This window comes from Alternaria burnsii (genome assembly GCF_013036055.1).
Source record: "Alternaria burnsii strain CBS107.38 chromosome Unknown 698, whole genome shotgun sequence".
In the NCBI taxonomy this organism is placed as follows: Eukaryota; Fungi; Ascomycota; class Dothideomycetes; order Pleosporales; family Pleosporaceae; genus Alternaria; species Alternaria burnsii.
Window position 1 is genome coordinate 1,762,303 of NW_024066111.1, and position 22,369 is coordinate 1,784,671.

Sequence of the window (22,369 nt, forward strand, 5' to 3'; positions counted from 1 at the left end):
CATGAAGGGCCTGCATTCACCGACCCCCGACTACTGCAGCAATCTCGCAATGTAATTTCGCCCAACTACGTAAGGAACATTTGTCGAGAAGCAGAGACAAAGCAGCTTGCACGAGTTCCAAAAGTCACTCCATGCCAGAGCCCGTGATTGTTGCCTGCCGACGAGTCGCGATTGCTCTATGCAAACGGACAAGCGGTGCATGCATGTCTGGGCTCTTAGAGTCAGGTACAACCGAAGGTGCGTGCCCTCCAATTTCGTTTGTGTCACTTCCTTTTTCGTCATACGTGCCTTCCCGATGATGACACTCACCGCCGGAGTGTAGAGCTCCACACAAAAAGGTAAAAACAACCGACATGTTCTATTACCGTTTGAGGACGTAGAGCAGAATTGTCAATGACCAACTATATTCTGGTCGTGCTAGGACGCGCACAGATTGTGTCGTTGCTCAACAGCTCGGCTCCAGTATTGCGTCCAAGTCCTTGCGACCAAGGAGGCTCAGCTGCCTTTGTCACACGTAGACTGGGGCTGCGACTATCATCCCTGGACTACCACTGCTGGTGTTGGAGCGTCTATAACCATTGATCAAACAACTAACTATGAGCCTGACAAGCCGGTAACGCGCCTGAGCGCCTTTAGTTCCTGTAGTTTTTTGCACGACCATTTAGTTCACATATAGTCTCGAATGCAAAATTGATTCACGGAACGCTTGTCTTCAGTGCGAACGCGAAATGTTGTCGTAACACTTGTACCTGGCTAAACACTTAAGCTGTTCTTGGATGATGCACGGAAACCGCGGAGTCGTGGGGTGCACCGAATGGAAGGCCGATGCAGGGCTATAGGCAGGGTTAGATGGAGCTGTTAGCGGCCCGTCTGTGGCATCTAGCACGACCAAACCTCAGCCCAAGTCAATCATCACCACCAGTGCAGCGCCCGCCGAGGGGTCGCAAGGTGCAACACCTGTGTCTTGTGTGTCATGTTCTGTGTGGCTAGCCACCTTTTCACAGTGTATATGTCATCTCTGGGTAGTGACTCCATCGTTGTCTTTCACATGCGCTGCGCAATCTCCATCGTCGTTCGTCACTGCGGAGCTTTCCCTGAACCCCAGTTGCCGCGCGGCGACTCCACCGTGGGTTGAGAAGTCCGACACCTCAAATATGGCCGGCTGACAGTGCAACAGTATAAGACACGCCAGATCTCAACCTGATCTTGGCGATCTACGCCCTTCGCTCCCTGCAAGTCGCTCGCTCCCACCTTTTTCACCAGCATGACCCGTCGAAACGTCATTCCTGTCCTCGCGCTAATCCTCACGCTATTCGTAATCGCATTCTTGTACTCAAGCATTGACACCAGTCAAGCATGGCGGGGCATACCACAACATGTTGGTTTGGGAGAGCACTTTGGGACTGATGAGCAGCCACCCTCCAGTACTGGCGGCGCCGAGCCGTCCAAAGACACGGTCGAAGACCCAGACTATGCGAACTGGAACCCGAGACCCGTGTTCAAGCCAGGCTCGCCAATGCTGCCAGAGCATAACTTCACCTCGACACTGGTAATTGCGAAGACGAAGCATGAGAACGTCAATTGGATACTGGAGAAAATGCCAGAGCAGCAGACAGCCGTCTACGTCGCTGACGATCCTTCCGCGCCGCTGCATCCACCCAAGAACAAGGGACACGAAGTCATGGTGTATCTTTCGTGGATCATCGACAATTACGACAATCTCCCCGACGTCGCTATCTTTATGCACGCCCATCAATTGTCCTGGCACAACGACGAAATTCTGGGCAACGATGCGCATCTCCTTATAACGCGACTGAATCGACACCGCGTTTGGAGGGAAGGCTTCGTGAACATGAGATGCAGTTGGCATCCTGGCTGTCCCGATTGGATGCACCCGGGAAACACCGAACAGGATGCTCAGAAGCAGGAAGAGGTGCTCTTAGCGAAATCGTGGAGCGAGCTTTTCCCTCTCGACGAAGTACCTACCGTCCTTGCGCAACCCTGCTGTGCGCAGTTTGCCCTCTCGCGGGAACGTATACAAGCGAAGCCGTACGCGCAATACGTCTGGTATAGAGACTGGCTATTCAACACGCGACTCCCCGATCGCCTGAGCGGACGAATCTGGGAGTACGTGTGGCAGTTTGTCTTCACAGGTCAGAACATATTTTGCCCCAAAGAACACATATGTTTCTGCGACCAGTATGGATCTTGTTTTGGCGGCGAAGAAGCATACGAAAATTTCATGGCGCTCAAGAACGAACTCAGCGATCGAGAGAGGGATCTCAGAGAGTGGGAGGAGAAACGGAAGGAGATAGAAGAGGCACAGAAGAACGGCGACCAGGCAAAGTTGCAGGAGTTGACAGTCCCCGAGCCAGGAAAAGATGACGAGTTCAGAAGAGAGATTGATCGGTTGAGGCCAATTGTAGACAGCCTAAAACACGATGCAGAAATTCGGGGACGAGACCCACGCAACCGAGCGTTGGAAGCTGGTAGGGAGTGGCATGAAGGCGACGGTTTTTAGCTTTTTTTCTTCTTTGTATAGATACCCTGGGTATTTTGCAGGCGTATCTGGGTGTGATGGCATCTGGCGTTAAGTGTCTTTGGCCTTTGGGGCTTTTGCTAGCATGCTATCTGGATCTGACACACCGCTTCGTACTTGAAGACGGAGGAAACGAATGATACAAAATATCGCTTTACTTGCAACATGGTCTTTTCCCTGTTTTCATGTTGATCATCGATGCGTGTTAGAGAGCAGATGGCTTATCTAATCGTCGCTACGGCTCGGTCACATGCGCGCGTGTCAATTGTGCAAACAAGACAAACCCTTCCATCGCGACGTCTTTGGCCCGCTGGTCGGCCCCGCTTGTCGTTCGTACACGACAGCAATCAGGTGTGTCTGCTGATCTGCTTCCCTACGTTTCGCATCAAACCAAACCACGATCCCAATCTCCGCACCTCTACGCCATATTACGTCGCCGAGATGGGTCAAACTGCAATGCGCCCTCTTCTCCAGTCGGGCCAAACTGTACTCTGCTCTCTCTATCGAATCGCGAATGTTGTTCTACTGCGCCCAAACCAAACCATGTACATGCTTCGGTGTCAAACCAAACCTCGTGGGAGCTTGCATACAAAAGAGATTCGGTGTCGCATCCGATTACCAGACGCATCGAGTCGGATCCACTCGTAACACAACTTGCATGACCTCAGTTGCTCTCTTGTTCTCATATATTGACCCAAAGACTTACCATTTGTGTATTGACAGCTCATTTATCCGACCATTCCCAGTTCTGTTTGGCTCCTACCGTCTGATCCGTCTGATCTCGGGGGATACGAACCACGATGAAGGCAAACGTTGACGCGCCATACTACCATATGCGGTCCGGCCAGTTCGTCACGACGTCCAACAGCGCAAACACTGCGCCGCCCCGATTCGTGTCCGACGAGGATGAATATGACTTGTCCGGTCCCGCTGCTGTCGCATCGCCGCTCGAACATCAACTCAATCCACACCTGTACTCCGAACCCACTGCTCGCCAGACGTCAGACGAACATATACTGGAGGAAAACCATAACCTTGTCGAGCTTCTGGAGGCTGCGACCGCCGCGGGTCAGATAGCGTATACTATGGACACTGGGCATGCTGTGACAGCGACTCTTACATCACGCGACAGAAGTAGGAGAAAGAGAGGTGCCAGTACCCCAACTGAAGATACTTCGCACCAAGCTGATGGGCTCGCTCACCTGAAGCGACGTAGAACTGGTGGACCTACTGATCCTCAACTTCAGGACCATGGCCAGGATATACATGGCGACTGTGTTCGTGAAACTGTACCGCCTTCCAGCGAGTCTCTATTGAACGATGCTCGTGCCGCAGGCGTACACTCCGCCGCTGCCCTCTTCCGTCGTTCTTCTGAAAGAACATCCCGCAAGTACACACGTCCTCCAATGTCAAAGCTATTCATGTCCCTCCAGCTCAGCCCAGAAAATTTTCTTCAATTGCAGGCTTTAGCAAAAGCCTACATGCTCGACACATCGCATCCGGAACGGCAGAATTGCGTAGGAAACCGTGGTAAAGGTGATACCGACATGGTCAAGTTACGGCTGTTCAATTGCGTTCGCGACTTCTTGAACGACGGAGTCGGCGAAAAGTTCTTTGGCGAAGACGTTGAAAAGCCAGGCGAGAAGGACGCAATCGAAGCTGCCCGCGCACTAGGGGAGGACAAGACCCCTGATCCGGCTGAGAGATTGACATGGCCAAGTGATGGCAACAAAATTATCAGTCTTGTTACCCCGTTAATGCGACGCATGGTCACCAACGAGCGGCAGCGACAGTACGCGATCGAAACCAGGAAGGGTGGCACAAAGAAAAAAGACAAAGAAGGTAGTGTCGAAGCTGTGACTCATCAAGGAGAGGACGATACAGGGCATGGGGTCGAGCAGCAACCGCGAGCAGTCTTCGATCGTAACCTGGTTCATCATCCGCATTCGTCACGGTCGATTGCCTTGTCGATCCCGATCCCGACGACAACTATTCAGGATTTCCCTCCAAAACCGGAAGCAACCTTGGATACTAGAGAAAGTATGGACTCTATACAATCAAGTACAAAGGTAATGTTTGTTCTTACACCTTGTCGGAATGATTGACACTGCTAACCGGCCAACCAGTTGCCCACAAACAGTCCCACAGAACCAAATCTCTCTCATATCAACATCTTCCTTGTACTCCCCTCGTCGGGAAGTAGAACGGGTAACAAGCTCGACGAGAAGCGCATCACAGCTGAAGCACAAGCACACTTGGCGTGGTATGACTACAACGACTTCATGAGAGAGACAGTCATTCTGCTCAAAGCAGCCAAACACAAGTACCCTGAATTGAAGACGGAAAATGTATTTCAGGACATTGAGCCTGGGACAGACAATCTTCGCGGACTTGCTGCTGCTGCCAACGCGCTACAGACGGAGCATGCTCAGCATGAAGCACTTCCATCGACTGCTTGTCTCTCTCAGTCTTCGTCAGCAGACGGCCCCCACTCTGTTCTTCCGAACCCGACTTCGACTCTCAACAATTACCCCATCCTCCCAAACGACAGCCATCAGGAAATCAAGTCTCTTCCCCGCTACACCATCAAGTCTATTGGTCCTCAGGGATGGCGCGATGTTCGCAACGCCGATGACTGGTATAGCGTTCTGAGGGAGAAGGCTTTCGCTGTGTGGGCCGATGGCGTGTGTAATGTGCTTGTCGAACTCGTTGACTTTGCTGGCGTGGCGAGATAAGTTTGAGCATGATATTGATGTCAGGAAATGGAGAGAAAATGGGGCAAGTGTTGCCGGCCTAAGTAGCATCTGAAGTGCATACATGCATGACGATGGCACAGGTCTTAAAGCGTAGCGCGAAAATTAATGTTCATCACATGGCGTATATTGTACAAAGTCTCTCGTCCGGTTCTCTTACCAGTAAACCTGTATCATGCTGGAAGCAATTCTCATCCCTTTACTCGCCGTTCCCTATTCAATCGCCACTGTTGTACGCAAGAGCTCGACCATCAGGTGTGCCTGAGACCTGTAGTATTGTAGTCGGAGGTAAGTGTGAGTAGCTCACAACAACTGCAATGTAAACACAACAGGCATCGCTGCTCTACGTGTGGGCATTCCGTCTCATGTCGCTTCGTGCTGGAGGCTGCGATAAAGGTGTGTATCGGGTACCGGGAGCGATGGAGAGGCCGTGATAGGCAGGCGCGAGTGCCAAGCCGTCGATTGTAGCGAACGTCGTTCGCCCTTAACCCCTCCATGTCAGGCACCCGATAAGCTTTCGGGAAGCATGCCTAACGGTCGCGGTTACGTCAAGCGTCCCACCTCTTCACTTTAGTGTGGGGACGACTCAAGGTTGATCGTTCGATCGTGGTCTAGATGGCTTCATGAGTTTTGTGCTTACCTAGGTACGCTTTCACTATCGACACGCTCCGTTGCCAATCGCGGAGCTGGGCTTACCTGACAATACTGGACTTCCAAGGGCACTGGTGCTACCCAAAGTTAGAACACTTATGAAGACGCCTTTCACCTACCTTCCCCCTCTTCCCCTTGTCACTTCCGCCCGCTGATGGCTTTCCAGAAGTCCGACGATGCACTTTGGCCCCATGCGAGCCTGCCATTCCTCAGAATGAAGCCTCGCAGGTCGCACTATATGAAATAACCGTGTATAGACAGCCAATACCTAGCATCCTTTCGCACAGACTTCGACTGTGTTAACAGCTTCGCTATCATGTCACCGATCTCTACCAGGCATCCCAAGGTTTTCGATTCTTGTTTCCTCTCGCCCAGTTGAAGCTCTCACCACACTCGGCTGATCGATGTCATACAATCTTTTTCAAGGCGTCCATAACACTGAGATGGGCGTTTTATTTGCCGCATAGTATCTGTGCGACTTCACTTTGCATTGACATGTCACGCGGGAATCTGGATGGGAGTCGATTAGCGCGTCTTTGGTCGCCACTCAGAGATACCTAGGTAGCGAATACCTAATAGCGTGGCGTCGCCACATCAACTCTCTATAGGTACACGCATTGCGCTCACATGCACTGATCCTTACTCTCATCTGTCATGTAGCGCTGTTTGATGGCCTCTTTCAATGATGGCGATAGAAAGAATCCCTGTGTTCACTGCAAGCGAGAAGTGCCGTGCTTCTCGGAGGTTTACGCGGGAAGCAAGTGCCGAAATCTGGACTTAATTGCGTTGGTGTCGCACTGTGACTATGTTTCGAACATTAACGCGGGGGAATTTAACGATTATGGCTGTTATTGGTTCCATACAGAGATGATTAATCAATGGGTAAAGCGTCTCGATATCACGGACCATCAACACCATGTAGCAAGGATGGTATGCCTACACCAAGATTTGAAGAGAGTGATGATCCTGCAGCTTAAGATGACAACTCGTCCTTCGCCTTTTCTGCAGTAGGTACGCCCTCACTGAGCCAAGCAAAAAGATAGGAAGATGAAGTGGTACCAAATCGCCACTTTCGCTGTACCCGCGCAGGCCGCACTACGCTTCGGATGCTCGACATTGAGCATTCAGCGGCTTGATCCGCTCGTTGAGCCAGGCAAAACTCCTTCCGCTCACGTTCATCAAATCGTTGGAGGCAATGCATTCAACGCGACTATGCAGGAAGATCCATCTACCATAGCTACTTGCACTACATGCACATTCTCCGAAGACTTCAGGTACGATAGCCCTCGCAATATTCTGCTGATAGCTTCTAACAGGTGTAGCAACTACTGGACTGCAGCCATGTTCTTTAAGCATACGAATGGCTCCTACAAACGGGTACCTATTATGCAGAACAGTGCTTTGCCCAACGGCATCAACGGTGGCATGAGTGAGTGTCTTTGTATCATCACAAATGAGTTATTCACTAACTCTGTACCTACTACCCTGCAGCTATCTACTATACGCAACAAGATTTCAACAGTAATGGTAATCAGAAGATAACCGCGTTCCCCAAGGTCAGTCATACCTTTCATTCAGCTCATGCACTGCTAATCTTCTCAGGGCTTCCGCATGACCGTGGGATCTCCCACCACCAATACCGTAGAAGACGCGAAGAAGCACCCCGGTCTTCGCTTTGTTTGTCTGCAAGACAAGAACACTCGTTTCCCGGAGTCCCCAGATTTCCCACCCAAGGCCTGCAAAGGCGGCATCATGACTGTGCATCACTTCCCATCGTGAGCAGCCTCCTATGCAAACTGTATGTAGGACAGATACTAATCTGATACGCCAACATCTAGATGCTGGGACGGCAAGAATGTCGACTCTCCCAACCACCAAGATCACATGTACAACACAGCCAAAGAAGCCTTCAGTCCCGCAGGTGCATGCCCATCTTCTCACCCAGTCCGCATGCCACAAGTCGCCTACGAGACGCTGTGGGATACTACGCAGTTCAACAACATGTGGCCCAAGGATGGCTCCAATCCTTTCTTCCTTTCTTACAATGACAACAAAGGCTACGGTACCCACGCTGATTACCTCTTTGGCTGGAAGGACGACAGTTTGCAGAAGGCTATGGACAATAGCTGCATGTTTCAGGCATGTGAGAATGGAAGGCCGTTGAAGGCAAGTGATGCAACACGAGCTCTCGAAGTATAGAATGGCTGCTAACAAGTAATCGCAGAGCCAGAATGTTCAAGCGATGAATAAGTGCCAGGTCAAGAGCGCTATCAAGGAGGACCTGGATGGATGTAAGGGCATCGAATCTGTGCATGTGTGTTGACAATCTGCTAACAATATCCATCAGGGCTCGACCATCTACCGGGTATGGCGATGTAGAGGAGTAGCGACTAGTAGCAGAAGACAGGGCGCTTTTTTTCTCTTGCGAAACCAGACTGCACGGTACATTCGCTTTCGGGCTCGCTATACACACATTCAGTCGTTTCGGAATTACTGCCTTCTGTCAGTCATGTTATTTCCTCGGAGATGTGGTCAACGAAGGCGGGACAGGTTGCGTCGCAGCGTAGCAGTCTAGACTTGATGGTAAGCGACGCCATTGCGTCTCATCAAGCCAAGGATGCTTTTTCTTCTCTCCAGACCTCCGGAACGCCATCTTCAGGCCATGAAGAAGGCATACGTATCATGCAATGCGACTTCATCGTGGTGTGATATGGTGTACAGTATGCTTACGCACTTGCTCATGCATGCGACCCCGTGCTTGAACCTCGGGATGACTGCGGTTTCACTATCGAGGAGAATTGTTCCGACGCAGCCGCGACCCTTCATCTGTGCTCCGCCATTGCCAGACTGCGGAGGGCCGTGCATGCCACGGAACCCACGTTGCGGCCACGTGGTGAGCATGCATTTTTCATGCAGGCGCTTGGACATTGAATGAAAGGCGCTGTCATGTTGCCGTTTCGGGAGGGTGCATGGAGTGGGGGAGGCGATTGCGCATGTACGAACATGGATTGGGATGGTTTGCAAATTGATAGAGTGTGGGTTGCTTTGGGGTTGCTTTTAACTGCTGGTAGGCATGGTATGGCGAGCAAGCTCGATGGCAGAGCGACTTCCAGATCGTCCCGAGCTATGTTCTTTTTGGCTCTCTCGTGAAAGGTTGAATGCTGTGGTCGGAAATAACTGGAAGTAAAGGGGCGGCTGCTTGTGCCTTGATATTGGCTGCTCATCGTACCGTAGGACGGCAGCATTCTTGGGTACCCAAACGCCACAACAGGTGCTGGCTATCTGGTGCTAGGACTAGCTGCAGTTCCATCAAAGAAGCCAAGAATGCATTAATTAGCGTTCTAGGAAAGTCGGGCTGGTGGCGATTGGGACATGCAGTGTTCTCCGCCACAGTGAGGGCCTCTTTGAGGTACGTCTCATGATAACGCAAGGAGTTGGTCTACGATGGACCGACTGCAGAGCCGACGTCAAGACCAAACCAGGAGCGGCAATGGGCGCGCGCACCAGCGGAGACCAACTGACCTAAGCAACACCGAGCCCTGTAGCGGCCAAGGTGGGTTCCCGCAGAAAAAACGTGGCATAGGCGAGGCAAGCGTGGGTGGTGCTAAAGGGGATTGGCCGGCTGTCAATCGCGGCGTGAATGGCTTGTCGTGGAGGCTGACTGCATGCATACAAGTCACTTTATCGAAATGCGAGTGTCGTTACATGCAGCATCCTTACGTGCGAGCGTTTCAGAGCAGTCTGGTGCTGGCTATGTTGCTGCTGCTAAAAGGGTGGCTCTGTGGATGACTACAGCCGCGGGTACATAACCATGCTGTGTTCCGCCGCATGTACACTCGGTGAGATGGTGGATAACGCGCCATCAAGACCGACATAGCACCATCCTTCTGCAAGGCTGACGTTTATCAAGCCTACCAAACATTTGTGGCATCCCGTTGCGACTCGCTAACTATCGTTCCCCCTGCGCGTCCATCTTACTACTCACGCAGCCCCTTGCCGATCTGGGCCCTTTGAAACGCGCGACGAAGACAGGCTGAGCACAGGACTCCGACCGACTACACCCGTCTCTTCATCTTTGTCTACCAACGCGGCACAGACACGGGCATCTGTCTGTTCTACTTGCCTTCGCGCCCCTCTCCCAGAGCCTTGAGTCGCGCATCTACCATAGGCACGACATCGACGTCGCAGAGGGCCGCTACCCCACGCCCACATAGCATCCACCGGACACGCCGTGGCGCGCATCATGACAAACTCTCTAGAGTCGTCGCGGCCCATGCTTGCCAACGTAAGTCATTCTCCCGTATCCACTGCCCGTTTCAGACGTCCCCTGCCTGTGGTCGATGCTCGCCGGGCAGCACCTACATTGCTTGCTCGACCGTACTCCTTTGCGCCTGCCCTTCCGCTTGCACTCACCATATAACCATTCGCCTCCCCGTCCCGTCCCGACACTACAACGCCAGCACCCAATACCACGCCGCGACCATGTCGGAACAAGCACAGTCTAACGAAAAGAAACAACAGTCGGCCGCCAACCGCGCCTCCACCCGCATGTCTACTTACAGCGCCACACCTACTCTCACACCCTCCATCGCACCCTCACACCTCTCGGCAGCCTCGTCAACCGCCGGCGACCCCAAGTCGCAAGACATCAAGACATGGAATGCCGGATTCGATCGCCTCGAAGACAAGCGCCTGGTCCAGCAACGGTACGCCCTCACCAACGAGAAGACTGACGACATGAGCAAGCTGGCGCTGGGAGCAAAGCTTGACCGCGCACTTGCCCGCCGCATGTCAGGTCAAGACGCCGTCTTCCGGCCAAAGGGCGTCAGCGAGAAGAAGGAGATTGAGACTTAAGCCCGAGCAGCGGCACACGACACTTTCATCTTTCGTCGCCTGCCGAGACTCGACCGCTGCTCGCTGCCGCGACGGTTATACATGCCGTCTTATTCTCTACTGGCACGAATTTCTGGCTTCACCATGCGAGATATCCTTTGGAGAGCGAGCGAGCACACGAACAGACATACTGGGAGCCAGGCCGTCTGTTGCTACACACACGTGGCAGTCAAGAACCCAGTCACATCATCTAGCAGAGCATCACCACGACTCCAGGATGCTTACTCTAGAGTGCTCTATTATCGCTCCTCGGGGCATGACGGCTCGGATTGACACTTCTTACCACTATACCAAGGCGTTGCGTTTCCTACTACTAATTCATTTTTTTTTTCCCTCCTTTCCGACTGCACTGTTACGGGCTTATCTCTGTGCCCGTTTGACTTTCTGCTTGATTATCGAATCGAATGAATACGAAATTCCTCTCAACGACGATGCACGTGAAAATGGATGTGGGACTTGAACGAACGCTTAACGCGCGTCTTCAACTAATCCTCCTGCCATTACGAGTTCTGTGCCACTATCTAGGTTGCGTGCTGGATGCGCCGTCAAACGTGTCATGACGGTTCGGCACATGCATGTTTGTTGATCCCTTTGTTTGTTCGGTGCCGATCACTGTCTTTTTTCGCTTCTTATTAACGTCATTGTGGGTAGGATGGGTAAGGGGCTGCCCGTCCCTTCTTGATCGTCCCTGCTTCCGCCCATTTAGGCCACTACCGCTGTATCGGAGTTGCTTCCGCGTTTGACAGACCTGACAAGGCTTTGACATCCGAGGGACCGTTGGAGCTATGTAACTATTGATCAATAAAGGTAGACTGGCGCTTTGTTCTCTAGTTCATTGAAAACTTCATTGCAACGCGCTTTTGTCCACATTCCAGAAGTCTAAAGTGACGTTGGGAGACGTGGTAGATGTGGCATGAACGAGCAAGAGAGACATGGGTAGGATGAATACGATTCATTTATGAGGTTTTGTTGATGAATTCACGTGTGTGTCTCACGTTTTGAAATTATGCGTGCGCCGTGGTTTAATGTACTCCACACAGCCTACTGTAGCCGGCTTCCGGGCTCGTCTTATATCTTCTCAGGTTTCATGATTTTAGCCCGCTCTCTCTTTTACAGACACGCGTAGAAGCGCGAAAGCTGACAATACGTATATAGACCATCGAAAACATCCTAGACCAGTGGTAATACATTCCGCGAACATCCGGGCCCGATGCCAAACCCTTGGTAAACATAGCATGATGTTGTTCTGTAGATTGAATTGTGAGAGCGCCGGATCCAGGCTTTTCCGATTTTTTGAGCAGACATCGTAAGCTTGAGTAACAAGGCCCAGCTGGTTCCGCTCAGTGGTGCGCTGTGGTGTACCATTTTAGACGTTCCATGGCCAATCGAATCCTCCATTCTTCCTGTTCAATTGTCGTAAATCTGTCTCTAGACTCCTCCGCTCCCTGTCCTCCCATTCGTGTAGCAAGATTCTACCAGAACCTTCCCGTCTTCCTTCGCTCGTTGGCCAGCTCCAGCTGTTCCCTGATTCCTCTCAGTTCATCTCTGTGCCTTGAATGCGTCTCTTCTAGTAGTCTCGCATGTTCCTTCTTCAATTCCACGAACTCTTCTTCTAGCTTCTCGTGCCAGGGGTAGAGGACGAATATCTGGAAGCAGAGAGCCGATGATCCGATGAGGAAGTTTGTGAGGGAAAAGGTACGTGTTATCATCATTGCGACCTTGTTTCTTTCGGTATGACGAACTAGGTTGTTGGTCCAAAAGGAGGGTTGAATTGGGAGATGAAACCAGTACAGGTCGTAATGAGCTGGACGGTAACGTTACGCAGAAGACAAGGAGTAGAATGGAGAGTGAGAAAGAGGAGTGCAACAGCAGAAGACCGTCAACTCCGCGTGCGAAGCAACATTTTAGGCTCCAGAAGTCGCTCAAAGTAAAGTCACATGCATCACTCCCCTTACACATCGATTGGATCTTGGTCTTGAAAGTGGCATGATGGTTGCTGTTTTGGGCCAAAATGGACTAAGGCCCGAAAGAAAATCAGACCACTCAGTGCTGCGCGAAACGAACGGCATGTCTAAGCATCGACGTACCGGCGCATTATCGGCGATGGTGAAGATATTACTATGTGCAAGCACGCGGCGTTGAAAAGAAGGAACGGTGTTCATATGTTGCGGCAGACTAACCCCTGCGATACGTTGTAGTTCATTCGGTATCGAGATGGTGGCTCCTAAGATTGGGAGGCATGCAACTAGTGTGGCGCTAACCAGAATCCCAACATGAGTTGGATACCATGAACGACTCTCCACTTCCGAGATTGGGTGCTACAATAGTTGCGACTAAGGAAACTGTTATATCTGTTCCCTTCGCGATAGGTTTCGTGGTAGAACAGAGATATTTAATACTATGTGCAACGAGCAGACCCTCACGGCGATCTGCAGCTACTTGAAGCGCACGTCATCATGATACATGAGTGCGCAAGTATAATGCAACGACACAACATCAACGCCCCAACATCCACTCTTCTCAATCCCTACTGTTGCTCAAGTAGAAGACAATTCAGAAAGCAGCAGGAAATAAAACTAGAATGACTTCTCCCAATATCGAACTCCTCACAGCAGGTACTCCCAACGGCCAAAAGATCTCTATCTTCCTCGAAGAACTCGGCATCCCCTACAAGACCACTTCGATTGACCTGTCCAAAGACGAACAAAAGTCTTCTTCTTTCCTCAAAGTCAACCCTAATGGTCGCATCCCGGCCATCATAGACCACACCCGCAACTCCTATCCTGTCTTTGAGTCTGGGGCCATCTTTCTCTATCTTGCCGAGCACTATGACACAGATTTCAAGTTCAGCTTCCAGGACAGTGATGAGGCGATGGAAATGATACAATGGCTTTTCTTTCAGAATGCGGGCGTGGGCCCAATGCAAGGGCAGGCGAACCACTTCGTGCGATATGCACCCGAGAAGATCGAGTACGGGGTGAAGCGATATCAGAACGAAACGAAACGGCTCTATTCTATACTCGAAGCTCGCCTTGAAGATAGAGATTATCTAGCAGGCAAGGGTCGTGGCAAGTACAGTATCGCGGACATAACAACGTTTACCTGGGTTCGGTGGGCACCATGGGCAGGTATTGAGCTAAAGGAGTTTCCGAAATTGAAAGAGTGGTGTGAAGGGGTGGAGAAGAGGGATTCTGTGAAAAAGGGCCTTTTGGTGCCGTCGGGTGAAGATCAGATCGAGAGATTAAGGAAGGATCCGAATGTACAAGATCCGTTTAAAGAGTGGGTGCAAAAGGGCCAGAAAGAAGTCGCAGAAAAGCATGGGAATTAACACGGCTCATGACGTGAACACATACTAGCACACTGTCTAGTTCGACGGCTTCATATATGGAGGATGTGAAATGGCTCAAGCACAATGGAGAGGTTAGTTTCAATTGTATGGTATAATCGAAGCAACGACGCGCCCTTGCAAACTTTTTTTCATTGCTCTTCAAGTTCGACATACGTTCATCTACTACAATAAAATATGTGCAGCAGCCAAGATAGCCTTTGCAGTCTTTCCGACGAACTCCTCTGCTAGGGTAGTATTTCCTGCAACAACGGCCTCGGTCACTCCTGGATATGTAACCGGCGCATATCCAGTGTCAACTCCAGGAGCGAAGACAAGGTGTCTATAAAACTCTCTTTCCGGGAGGCCGCCTTCACTGACGAATCCGCGTCCAAAATCGCGTGCCTTGTGATTCAGCTGTGTCTTGAGCACCGAACTGTTTGAGCTGACAGCCATGTTACGAGCAGCATTGAACTGCCGCGCTGCATCCTCGAACACAGCAACGGAGTTCTCCAGCTCTCCAAGATCAAGATTGACCTTTGTGTTCGAATCTTTTATGACACCGTCCAATCCTTTTAGCCACGCTCGCATCTCCACCCCATAGTTCGCCGGCTCGAGTGGTACAATCTCATCGTCGACTAAACGATACAGCATCAACGCAAGGAACTTTCCGATGGCTGTGTGCATTACGAAACCTGGATCTACAAACTTAGTCATCCAATGAAAGGAGTCAAAATTCGAGTGCGTGTGGTATATTGGATCGAGAGGCGCTCGCGTGGTGCCCATGTCAATAGCGGAGACGCCGGCCCGATGTACAAAAGCTGTATAGTCGCTCTGCGCGCCCAATGTGTCAATTTCACCAGTCTTTTCTTCCCAGATATCGTATAATGTGCGGTTCTTGCCATGCGGCCAGATGATCTTCCGCGCTGTGGAAGTGGTGAGGGCGTGGAGATCGGGGGTGGCACTGAAGTCGGGAATGGTGCCTGCTATGCCAACGTCAATGTTCAGGTAAGACACAACAGATGATGTCAACCAGGGGATGTACTCCTCGACCCATTCGGTACTGAAAAAATTAGTCAGAGTCTTCTAGGCTGGGCTGATATAGGTAATTCACCTTCCAACTAGGCCATACTCCTCAGCATCCCAGCTGCAGAGCACGATGGTCCGCTTTGGCTTCCAACCAGTCTTCAATAGAGTACCAATGGCTTTAGCCAACTCAACGAGAATTGCGGAACCGGAGTGTGGATCAGCTATACACGTCAACAAATTCCTCAACGCATCCTTTCAGCATCTGTGACTCACCAGCCCCGCCAATCATCCAAGAGTCGTGGTGGTTGCCTACAATAACAACTTCGTCTTCGTTCGTACCATTCAAAATACCGATAGCATTGTGAATCCACTTAGTCTCGCCCCTCATAATGTTGCTTATCGACAGCACAGCTTTTGACGGTCCTGTGCTGTAATCAACCCCATCTATTGCACCCACCCAATTCAGTCGATTCACAGTCGTTGCATCAACACCATGACCGTTCAGAGCGGCTAGCAGTGGTTTTGCTTCAAGCCAAGAGATTGGTAGACTCGGAATTTTCGGTACAGTCTTCTTCTCCTTTCTCGATACGCCCTCTTTAGACGGATATCCCGGTGTCGTGGGATCTCCTGGGTAGGTGCTCAAATCCATCACACTGCCTTTCTGGATACTTGTTGGATTCCTTGCAGGTCCATCGGGATACGTAGCGTAGTTTCCAGCTGTCATGTTCCTGTCGTCTCCCGGATCGGTAAAGATCACAGCTCCGATCATGCCAAAAGTCTGCGCATTCTTTACTTTAAGGCCGCGAAATGGACCACCGTACTTTGCTAGAGCAATCTTGCCTTCAAGGGTGATATTAAGGGCGAGAAGACGTTTGAAGTCCTCTTGAGAAGCTCGGCCTAACTAACTCAGCTCCTGATCTCATGCATGTGCTTTTTGGAGGAACGCGTACCAACGTAGATGTACTCAGCCGATGCATCACCTGACCCAGAGTATCCATGAAAAGCAGGAACTCTGTCAGCATCGCCGGTAGTTCCATCCTCTTCGAGTATCTCTTCCTCAAGTGTTGCGTGGTAGGTACTACCGTTTCCATGGTCAAGAGAAAGAGAACGATGAACTGGGTAATCAAGGTAGACGTCTTTAAGTTCGATCAGCCCACATGTCTGAGCTCCCAATAGAAGCTACCTACGATAACTGTCTAGTCTTGTTTCGAAGCTATACTCATTCCAGCGTTCTGAAGTCCACTTTGGAACCGTTTCGCCTTCGCCTGCGAGGTTTCGTCTATGTGCTGCGAGACCTGATGAGCATTTTCAAGGGACGAGAACAGAAGATCAGCAAACCAGTTCTTACAGTAGTAGCTCGACCAAGATGCTATAGACGTGTTATCAAAGGAAGATGTCAAAAGCTTTTCATTCACCGTCAAAGTTGGCGGGAAAATGGGAGCAGTATCGCGTCGCTCCAAATGGCGATCGTGGTGGCGGTAATGGTGTTCTTTGTCACATGCATGGACACTGGGAGCATACAGCAATGCCAAAATGAGTAGCATGACGGTCGCCTCAATACTGTACTTGAAGACGGTGAAATTGGTATGTCACCCAGGTTTTTCGAAGGTTACAAATAGTGCCAAGTGGCGGAAAATGCGCTTTTTAGCCAATATCCAGGGTTTGACACATCCCAGTAAATGTACTCTATTTCGATGCCGCCTTATGTGGAGTATTCCCTATATGCACTTATACCCCTGACTTTAGTGTCCGTATGCGTACGAATCATGTTGTAATAGGGAATATTATGTCTTTTCTCAGGCAATTAATATCCAACTTGTGATTGCGATACCATTGGACATTGAAGACAACACATAGCCATATATACTTTTGCACAAGATATTTTGCTTGCTATATACAATTTATCTGGAACATTTCGTAAGGTCGTGCTACAGAACACATGGACGAGAGGAGTTTCCACTAAGCACCAATCTCAACGGTGGTCACTTCGAAAGTGGAGCTCTTGGCCGCGTCCGCAGCAACAGGCTTTGGTTGAGGCAGGCTATAAACATCAGTCTCATCCTCCTGCATGCCGCCCAACAACATAGAGCTTGGAGCAGCAGCCTGGTCTGCAGGCGATGCAAGGAAAGCCAAGAATTTCTCATCGTGCCACGTGCGTGCTGTAACGAATCTGCCCTCACTGTCCTGAAACATGGTCTCGTCCTCAGCGCGCAGAAAGTATGCAACGGAGTAGCGATGTTCGCTGTAGTTGTACGGCACAACACGGTGAATGCACGACTGGAAAGTGTGGCCACTAGCGAAGCGCAAAGAATCACCGACATTGATGATAGCTTGACCCTTCTTGGGCTCGACAAAGCCGAATTCCTTGCTGCCGGGTGGGCGGATTTGGAGACCCCACTGCTCAGTAAAGAGTACGGTCAACGAACTGATGTCAGTATGCTTCTGATGACCGACGTTACCGTCCTTAGCAGGGTTGGATGGGATATAGTGCATCATGGACAAAGTGCTTGTCGAAGGGCGGTGGTTGCGATGCAAGTTTTCAAAGCGCGCAGCACCAGTCAGGCCGAACGCCGTCGAGAGAGCTGCCAGAATGGCTTTTCCCATGATGTTGTTGCCAGAGATGGCATTCTCAAGGATCTTGAGATCACCGCTATTCTTGATGTTGCGAGGAATGTGAGGGGACTCGCGTTGAATCTCATCGCGAGATACCTTCACCATCTCGTAGCCATCCCGTGTGTCCTCGAGAACGCCGTTGCGCGAACCAACTGGCTCGTATCTTGAAATTGTAAGAATTTGGAGAAGGCATATGCTATCTGGGTTTCTAAGCTTACCCAAGATGAGGAGCTATCAGTCCATATTCGTTCTTAACCTCAACAGGAGACTCAAAAAATCGATGCATAAGCTTCAACAGCTCCTGGTGGTCATCAATGAACCGACGTCCATCAACGTTGTTGAGATCCAGGTAGAAGAAACCTTGCTCTTTGCAGCACTGGAGAAGCTTCTCCAGCTCGGCAGGCTCTTGGGAGAGGATCGCAGAGAAGTCGATTGTCTCCATAGGGTAGACCGGAACCTGCTTGCCGTTCCATTCAACCTTTCGGGGTACTTCGGTTACAGGAGCCATATTGTCTGTTGGTGTGATTCGGTGTTGTACGGAGGATCTGGTATGTCTGATCTTGTCGAGACTGCAGTGGTTGACTGTGTGCTTTTACATATTCCTTTCAACCTTTATACCAGTATTTGGTGCACATGCTTTGTATGCGAGCTGAGCTGTCGTCCCCGGTCAGCTGTTAATTGGTGTTCATCTCCATGATACCCCATCTGTTTCGTTTCCAGATGCAGAGATGGTGATATATTGAGCCATGTTGCTCTTGACCCAAATTTTGACGGCGTTGCTTCGTACCCCGCTTCCTATGTAGCTATCAGTACTACGGTGAGGTCGGCATCTAGAGCCAAGATGACCCATTACAGGGGCAGCTTCGTAGCACGCTGTGTAAAAGGAGTGGATTCTGCTGTTCGATTGATTAGAACGATCTTCTCTCCGCATTGCAGCGCCTCATGAATACTTCCAGAGAGTGTACAACATACATGTGGAGATAATGTACCCTGTACGTTTGTCATCTATACGTTGTATGGGTAAAGACCTATATTCAGGACGCCTGGACATACCACAAAGATGGCGTAATGAGACTACTCGCCACTGCGAGACTACCAGTGAGATAATGGGATGTAATCTTTATGCAGTCACAAGTTGCTTCAACCATAGTATCGGCAGCTGGGCAGCAACTGCCGTAGATGGAACTGCAGCTGGTGGGGCTTCCGCGGGGGCCCTCGACGAGAACTTAGGGCTGCCGGTATGTCGCGGATGGCTTGAATTTTGACTGCAGTGTCCGGTATGAACGGTCGCAAGTGTTTGTGATAGTCGTCGAATTGCTTTGCGAAACTAATGTTGTGGAGGGATGACGGATTCTCCAATCATAGAAACGATTTTAGCTGTCATCTCTCGCGGCTGGCGCCATTACTCTGAACATTGACACTCTGCAACAGGCTCAAACATCGCAACTGAAGATGATGTATGGTATTGGTACATATGATTTAAACTAATGCTGTGAAGGTTTACAGCTTCATGCCGAGCACCTTATGTACTCGCAAGGCCTGTCTAATTGACAAATCCAACATGATCTCCTCGCTGCCACCGGGGATGGCATAGGCCCTGACATCCCTATATAGTCTCTCCACCTTGGCACCTTGTCCACCACGGCTGTAGCTCAGACCGCCAAAGATCTGACTTGCTTCTCTAGCACAGAACTCGAACGTTGTGGTACTTTGCGCTTTTAAGCTGGCAATAGCGCCACCAAGCTTCAGCATAGCCTCCATCTCATTCATCTTCTGACACTGGTAGATGAGATTCTCCATCCAGTTGTAACTCGCTTCGATCTGGCGGGCCATGTGTGCCAGTTTGAGGCGGATGACGGGGTGGTCGATGAGGCGCTTGCCGAAGGTCTTGCGCTTGTGTGCGTACTTGACGCTCTCTTCGTAACAGACGCGAGCGAAGCGCAAGCATTGAATGATAATGCCGATACGCTCATGGTTGAAGTTGGTCATGACAACCTTGAAGCCTTGGTTCTCTTTGCCAATCAGGTTCTCCACGGGGACCTTGACGTCTTCGAAGGTCACGTAGGTGGTACCACTGCTCCATACACCCTGGCAGTCCATCTTGCGTGTGGAGACACCACCGGCGCTGCGCTCAATCAGGAGTACCGATACACCGTTCATGCCCTCGCCGCCTGTGCGTACGGCGGTGGTGAAGTAATCAGACCAGATGCCGTTGGTGATCCACTTCTTCTCGCCGTTTACGATGTAGTGTTTCCCGTCTTCGGAGAGCTTGGCTTCGCAGCCCAAGTTCGCAACGTCGCTACCGGCGTCTGTCACGGTCAGTAAGTTGTTCGGAATGTTCAACCAGGTTGGCAGAACGTACCAGGCTCAGTGATGGCGAGACAAATCCTCTTCTTTCCACTCAGGATGTCTGGTCCAATGCGCTGAACAAGCTCCTTCTTGCCGAACTTGAACAGAGGCGGTGCGCCGATGCCGTATCCTCCAATCAAACCCCAGACAAGACCACCACTGCCTGTTCTTGATAGCTCATCCGTAATGATCATCTCGTGGAAGTGATCCCACTTCTCCGGTGGCACGCATTGAACTCTCCGGTCTGTCAATTCTTTGGGAAAGTGGATGCCCAGCATACCAGCAAGATATCCGCGCTCGCCCATCTCCTTGTATATCTCGTCGGGTACTTTCTTTGCTTCGTCCCATTCAGTCACGTTGGGCATGAGTTTCTCTTCGACCCATTGACGGACTTCGTCGCGGAGGGCTACGTGCGTATCGTTGAAGTAGGGAGAGTGGTACTAGGCTTTGTGTTAGCGACGCCCATGTGTCGTCCGTAGGTTGACGTACTGTTTGGTACCAGGATGGGTCTGCGTAAGGGATTAGGTCGCCGTAAGCATCGAAAGGCTCAGCCTCCTCAGCAGCAGCCTCAGTTGGCTGTGGCGCTACAACACCAGAGTTGGCCTCTGGCTTGACCACATCCTTCTTCTTCGCCGCCTTCTGTTCGGGGGCAGCCGCTGCTGGTGAAGCCGGGGGAGCAGCCTTGGTGTCTAGCGATCCGACTTGGAGCTTCTGGTACTTCTTGAGGATGCTGTCGTTGTGGTACTTCCAGAACTGCTTTGAGGCGTCCTTTCCTGCGACGCGCGAAAGAACTTGGACTAGTTAGTCTTGGGTTCTGAGGTTTGCAGAAAAAGCGCCGACATACTCTTCTTGCCTCCGGGATGCTCGTCCTGGAACTTGGTCAGATCGTAGACATCCTCGTCTACAATGATCCATAGGTCGCTCGCTGTCTTGTGCGACGCGACGTCAGCTGCTGAGAAGCGTTTCGACATGTTGATCTGTCAATGTGCAGAGGGAGGAGAGGGTGCGAGTAAGGAGAGCAGAACGATGAGGTGTCACTAATCACAAGACAACCCTTACTGACTTATAAGAGGCTTAGCAAGTTTCGGGATGCTTTCACATGCCAGCAACTACTCCACGCGCCAAGGTAATCCGGGGAAACCGCCAGCTGCTGAAGGTCGGCCGCATATAGCGCATTCCGGAGTGCAGCGAGCCGCTGTCTGATGATCTCGTGCGCTGCTTTGCGAGCGCTGCAATTGGTCGCTGCCGTCATTGACCGGGTGACTTGCTGTTTGAAACTTAACGTCATACGCGTAGATGCCGAGGTCATTTCGAGGTTGCTGCATTGGGACGCTCACGTGTCGACATTTCCGCGGCGCGCAATCTTCACATGCCGACAAACAGATGCTGACATTCAGATGCTTGACGACCCCTTGACATGATTACTTTGATCCTGGGTAGGATGCGACATTTCACGTCGTCGAGCTAGGTCCCCAGACCGAGTTGACTGGCAATCCTTCCAACGCGTTGCGTGTGGGGTCTCCGCATCAAGCCGGCGTCATAGCTCGACGCCTCCAACGCCTTCGTATGAAATCTCCTACTTGCCTGCTGTTCGCGATTCAGTACTTTTGCAATACGCAATGTCTCGAGAGGTTCAAGTAAAAAAAGGATCCGAGATCCAGGCTCCGGATGGTCCGCAGACCGATGGCATGATTCGCATGCCTGCAATCGTAAACATGTCAGATCAGTTATGTGGCACTGGTAGGACCGACATAGTTTACTAGTTCCACGACTGCTGACGGCGATAGTCATGATTGCGAAACCTCATACAGCCTCTGCAGTCCATCATCACGGCGAAGAAGGTGTGTCTCAAATCGTGCGCCCGTATCATCCGCTCTACCCGAACCAGCGTTCGTGCAATTTTACAGAAGCAGCAATCTGATAACTTGGCAGACACCATTGTGTACGCAGCAAAGGGCCATGGCGCCATCGTGAGCGGATCAAATGGTAACAAGAGACAAGAGCTAGCACCGGGAGATTTTGCACTTATACCCGCATATGCAGAGCATCAAGAGATTAATGAGAGCGACGAAGATGTCGTTTGGATCATCACAAGGGGTGGCAGGAATCCTATCGTTCAGAATCTCGCGGGTTGGTCAAAGGACTAAGGCTCTACCTCAACAAGTCTTAGTGCGAGCTTTCTATGCACACGGACATGAACATGAATAGATCGGGACT

General features: G+C 51.0%; 10 protein-coding genes across 10 annotated transcripts; 6 read left to right on the forward strand and 4 right to left on the reverse strand.

Moving 5' to 3' along the window:
• Positions 1-1,264: 1,264 nt before the first annotated feature.
• Positions 1,265-2,521, forward strand: GT037_004753 (uncharacterized protein; the record flags this gene model as incomplete). The annotated part of the gene is made up of 1 exon (XM_038929800.1): positions 1,265-2,521. One exon carries the CDS (start codon positions 1,265-1,267, stop codon positions 2,519-2,521), a length of 1,257 nt encoding a protein of 418 aa, XP_038788072.1.
• An 818-nt stretch (positions 2,522-3,339) lies between these two features.
• On the forward strand, positions 3,340-5,274 carry GT037_004754 (uncharacterized protein; the record flags this gene model as incomplete). The annotated part of the gene is made up of 2 exons (XM_038929801.1): positions 3,340-4,608; positions 4,666-5,274. 2 exons carry the CDS (start codon positions 3,340-3,342, stop codon positions 5,272-5,274), a joined length of 1,878 nt encoding a protein of 625 aa, XP_038788073.1.
• A 1,716-nt stretch (positions 5,275-6,990) lies between these two features.
• Positions 6,991-8,322, forward strand: GT037_004755 (uncharacterized protein; the record flags this gene model as incomplete). Its single annotated transcript, XM_038929802.1, has 7 exons — positions 6,991-7,217; positions 7,266-7,372; positions 7,435-7,499; positions 7,546-7,718; positions 7,782-8,136; positions 8,168-8,234; positions 8,291-8,322. The coding sequence occupies 7 exons, from the start codon at positions 6,991-6,993 to the stop codon at positions 8,320-8,322; spliced, it is 1,026 nt and encodes a 341-aa protein (XP_038788074.1).
• A 1,602-nt stretch (positions 8,323-9,924) lies between these two features.
• GT037_004756 (uncharacterized protein) lies at positions 9,925-10,218 on the reverse strand (the record flags this gene model as incomplete). The annotated part of the gene is made up of 1 exon (XM_038929803.1): positions 9,925-10,218. One exon carries the CDS (start codon positions 10,216-10,218, stop codon positions 9,925-9,927), a length of 294 nt encoding a protein of 97 aa, XP_038788075.1.
• Positions 10,219-10,425: 207 nt separating this feature from the next.
• On the forward strand, positions 10,426-10,797 carry GT037_004757 (uncharacterized protein; the record flags this gene model as incomplete). Its single annotated transcript, XM_038929804.1, has 1 exon — positions 10,426-10,797. The coding sequence occupies one exon, from the start codon at positions 10,426-10,428 to the stop codon at positions 10,795-10,797; it is 372 nt and encodes a 123-aa protein (XP_038788076.1).
• A 1,511-nt stretch (positions 10,798-12,308) lies between these two features.
• Positions 12,309-12,548, reverse strand: GT037_004758 (uncharacterized protein; the record flags this gene model as incomplete). Its single annotated transcript, XM_038929805.1, has 1 exon — positions 12,309-12,548. One exon carries the CDS (start codon positions 12,546-12,548, stop codon positions 12,309-12,311), a length of 240 nt encoding a protein of 79 aa, XP_038788077.1.
• An 869-nt stretch (positions 12,549-13,417) lies between these two features.
• Positions 13,418-14,164, forward strand: GT037_004759 (glutathione s-transferase; the record flags this gene model as incomplete). Its single annotated transcript, XM_038929806.1, has 1 exon — positions 13,418-14,164. The coding sequence occupies one exon, from the start codon at positions 13,418-13,420 to the stop codon at positions 14,162-14,164; it is 747 nt and encodes a 248-aa protein (XP_038788078.1).
• A 183-nt stretch (positions 14,165-14,347) lies between these two features.
• Positions 14,348-18,311, reverse strand: GT037_004760 (uncharacterized protein; the record flags this gene model as incomplete). Its single annotated transcript, XM_038929807.1, has 7 exons — positions 14,348-15,224; positions 15,276-15,411; positions 15,464-16,087; positions 16,141-16,326; positions 16,378-16,485; positions 17,158-17,966; positions 18,022-18,311. 7 exons carry the CDS (start codon positions 18,309-18,311, stop codon positions 14,348-14,350), a joined length of 3,030 nt encoding a protein of 1,009 aa, XP_038788079.1.
• A 992-nt stretch (positions 18,312-19,303) lies between these two features.
• On the reverse strand, positions 19,304-21,123 carry GT037_004761 (short-chain specific acyl-mitochondrial precursor; the record flags this gene model as incomplete). The annotated part of the gene is made up of 4 exons (XM_038929808.1): positions 19,304-20,112; positions 20,166-20,592; positions 20,642-20,943; positions 20,997-21,123. 4 exons carry the CDS (start codon positions 21,121-21,123, stop codon positions 19,304-19,306), a joined length of 1,665 nt encoding a protein of 554 aa, XP_038788080.1.
• A 648-nt stretch (positions 21,124-21,771) lies between these two features.
• On the forward strand, positions 21,772-22,299 carry GT037_004762 (uncharacterized protein; the record flags this gene model as incomplete). Its single annotated transcript, XM_038929809.1, has 3 exons — positions 21,772-21,892; positions 21,940-21,993; positions 22,085-22,299. 3 exons carry the CDS (start codon positions 21,772-21,774, stop codon positions 22,297-22,299), a joined length of 390 nt encoding a protein of 129 aa, XP_038788081.1.
• Between the last annotated feature and the right edge of the window lie 70 nt (positions 22,300-22,369).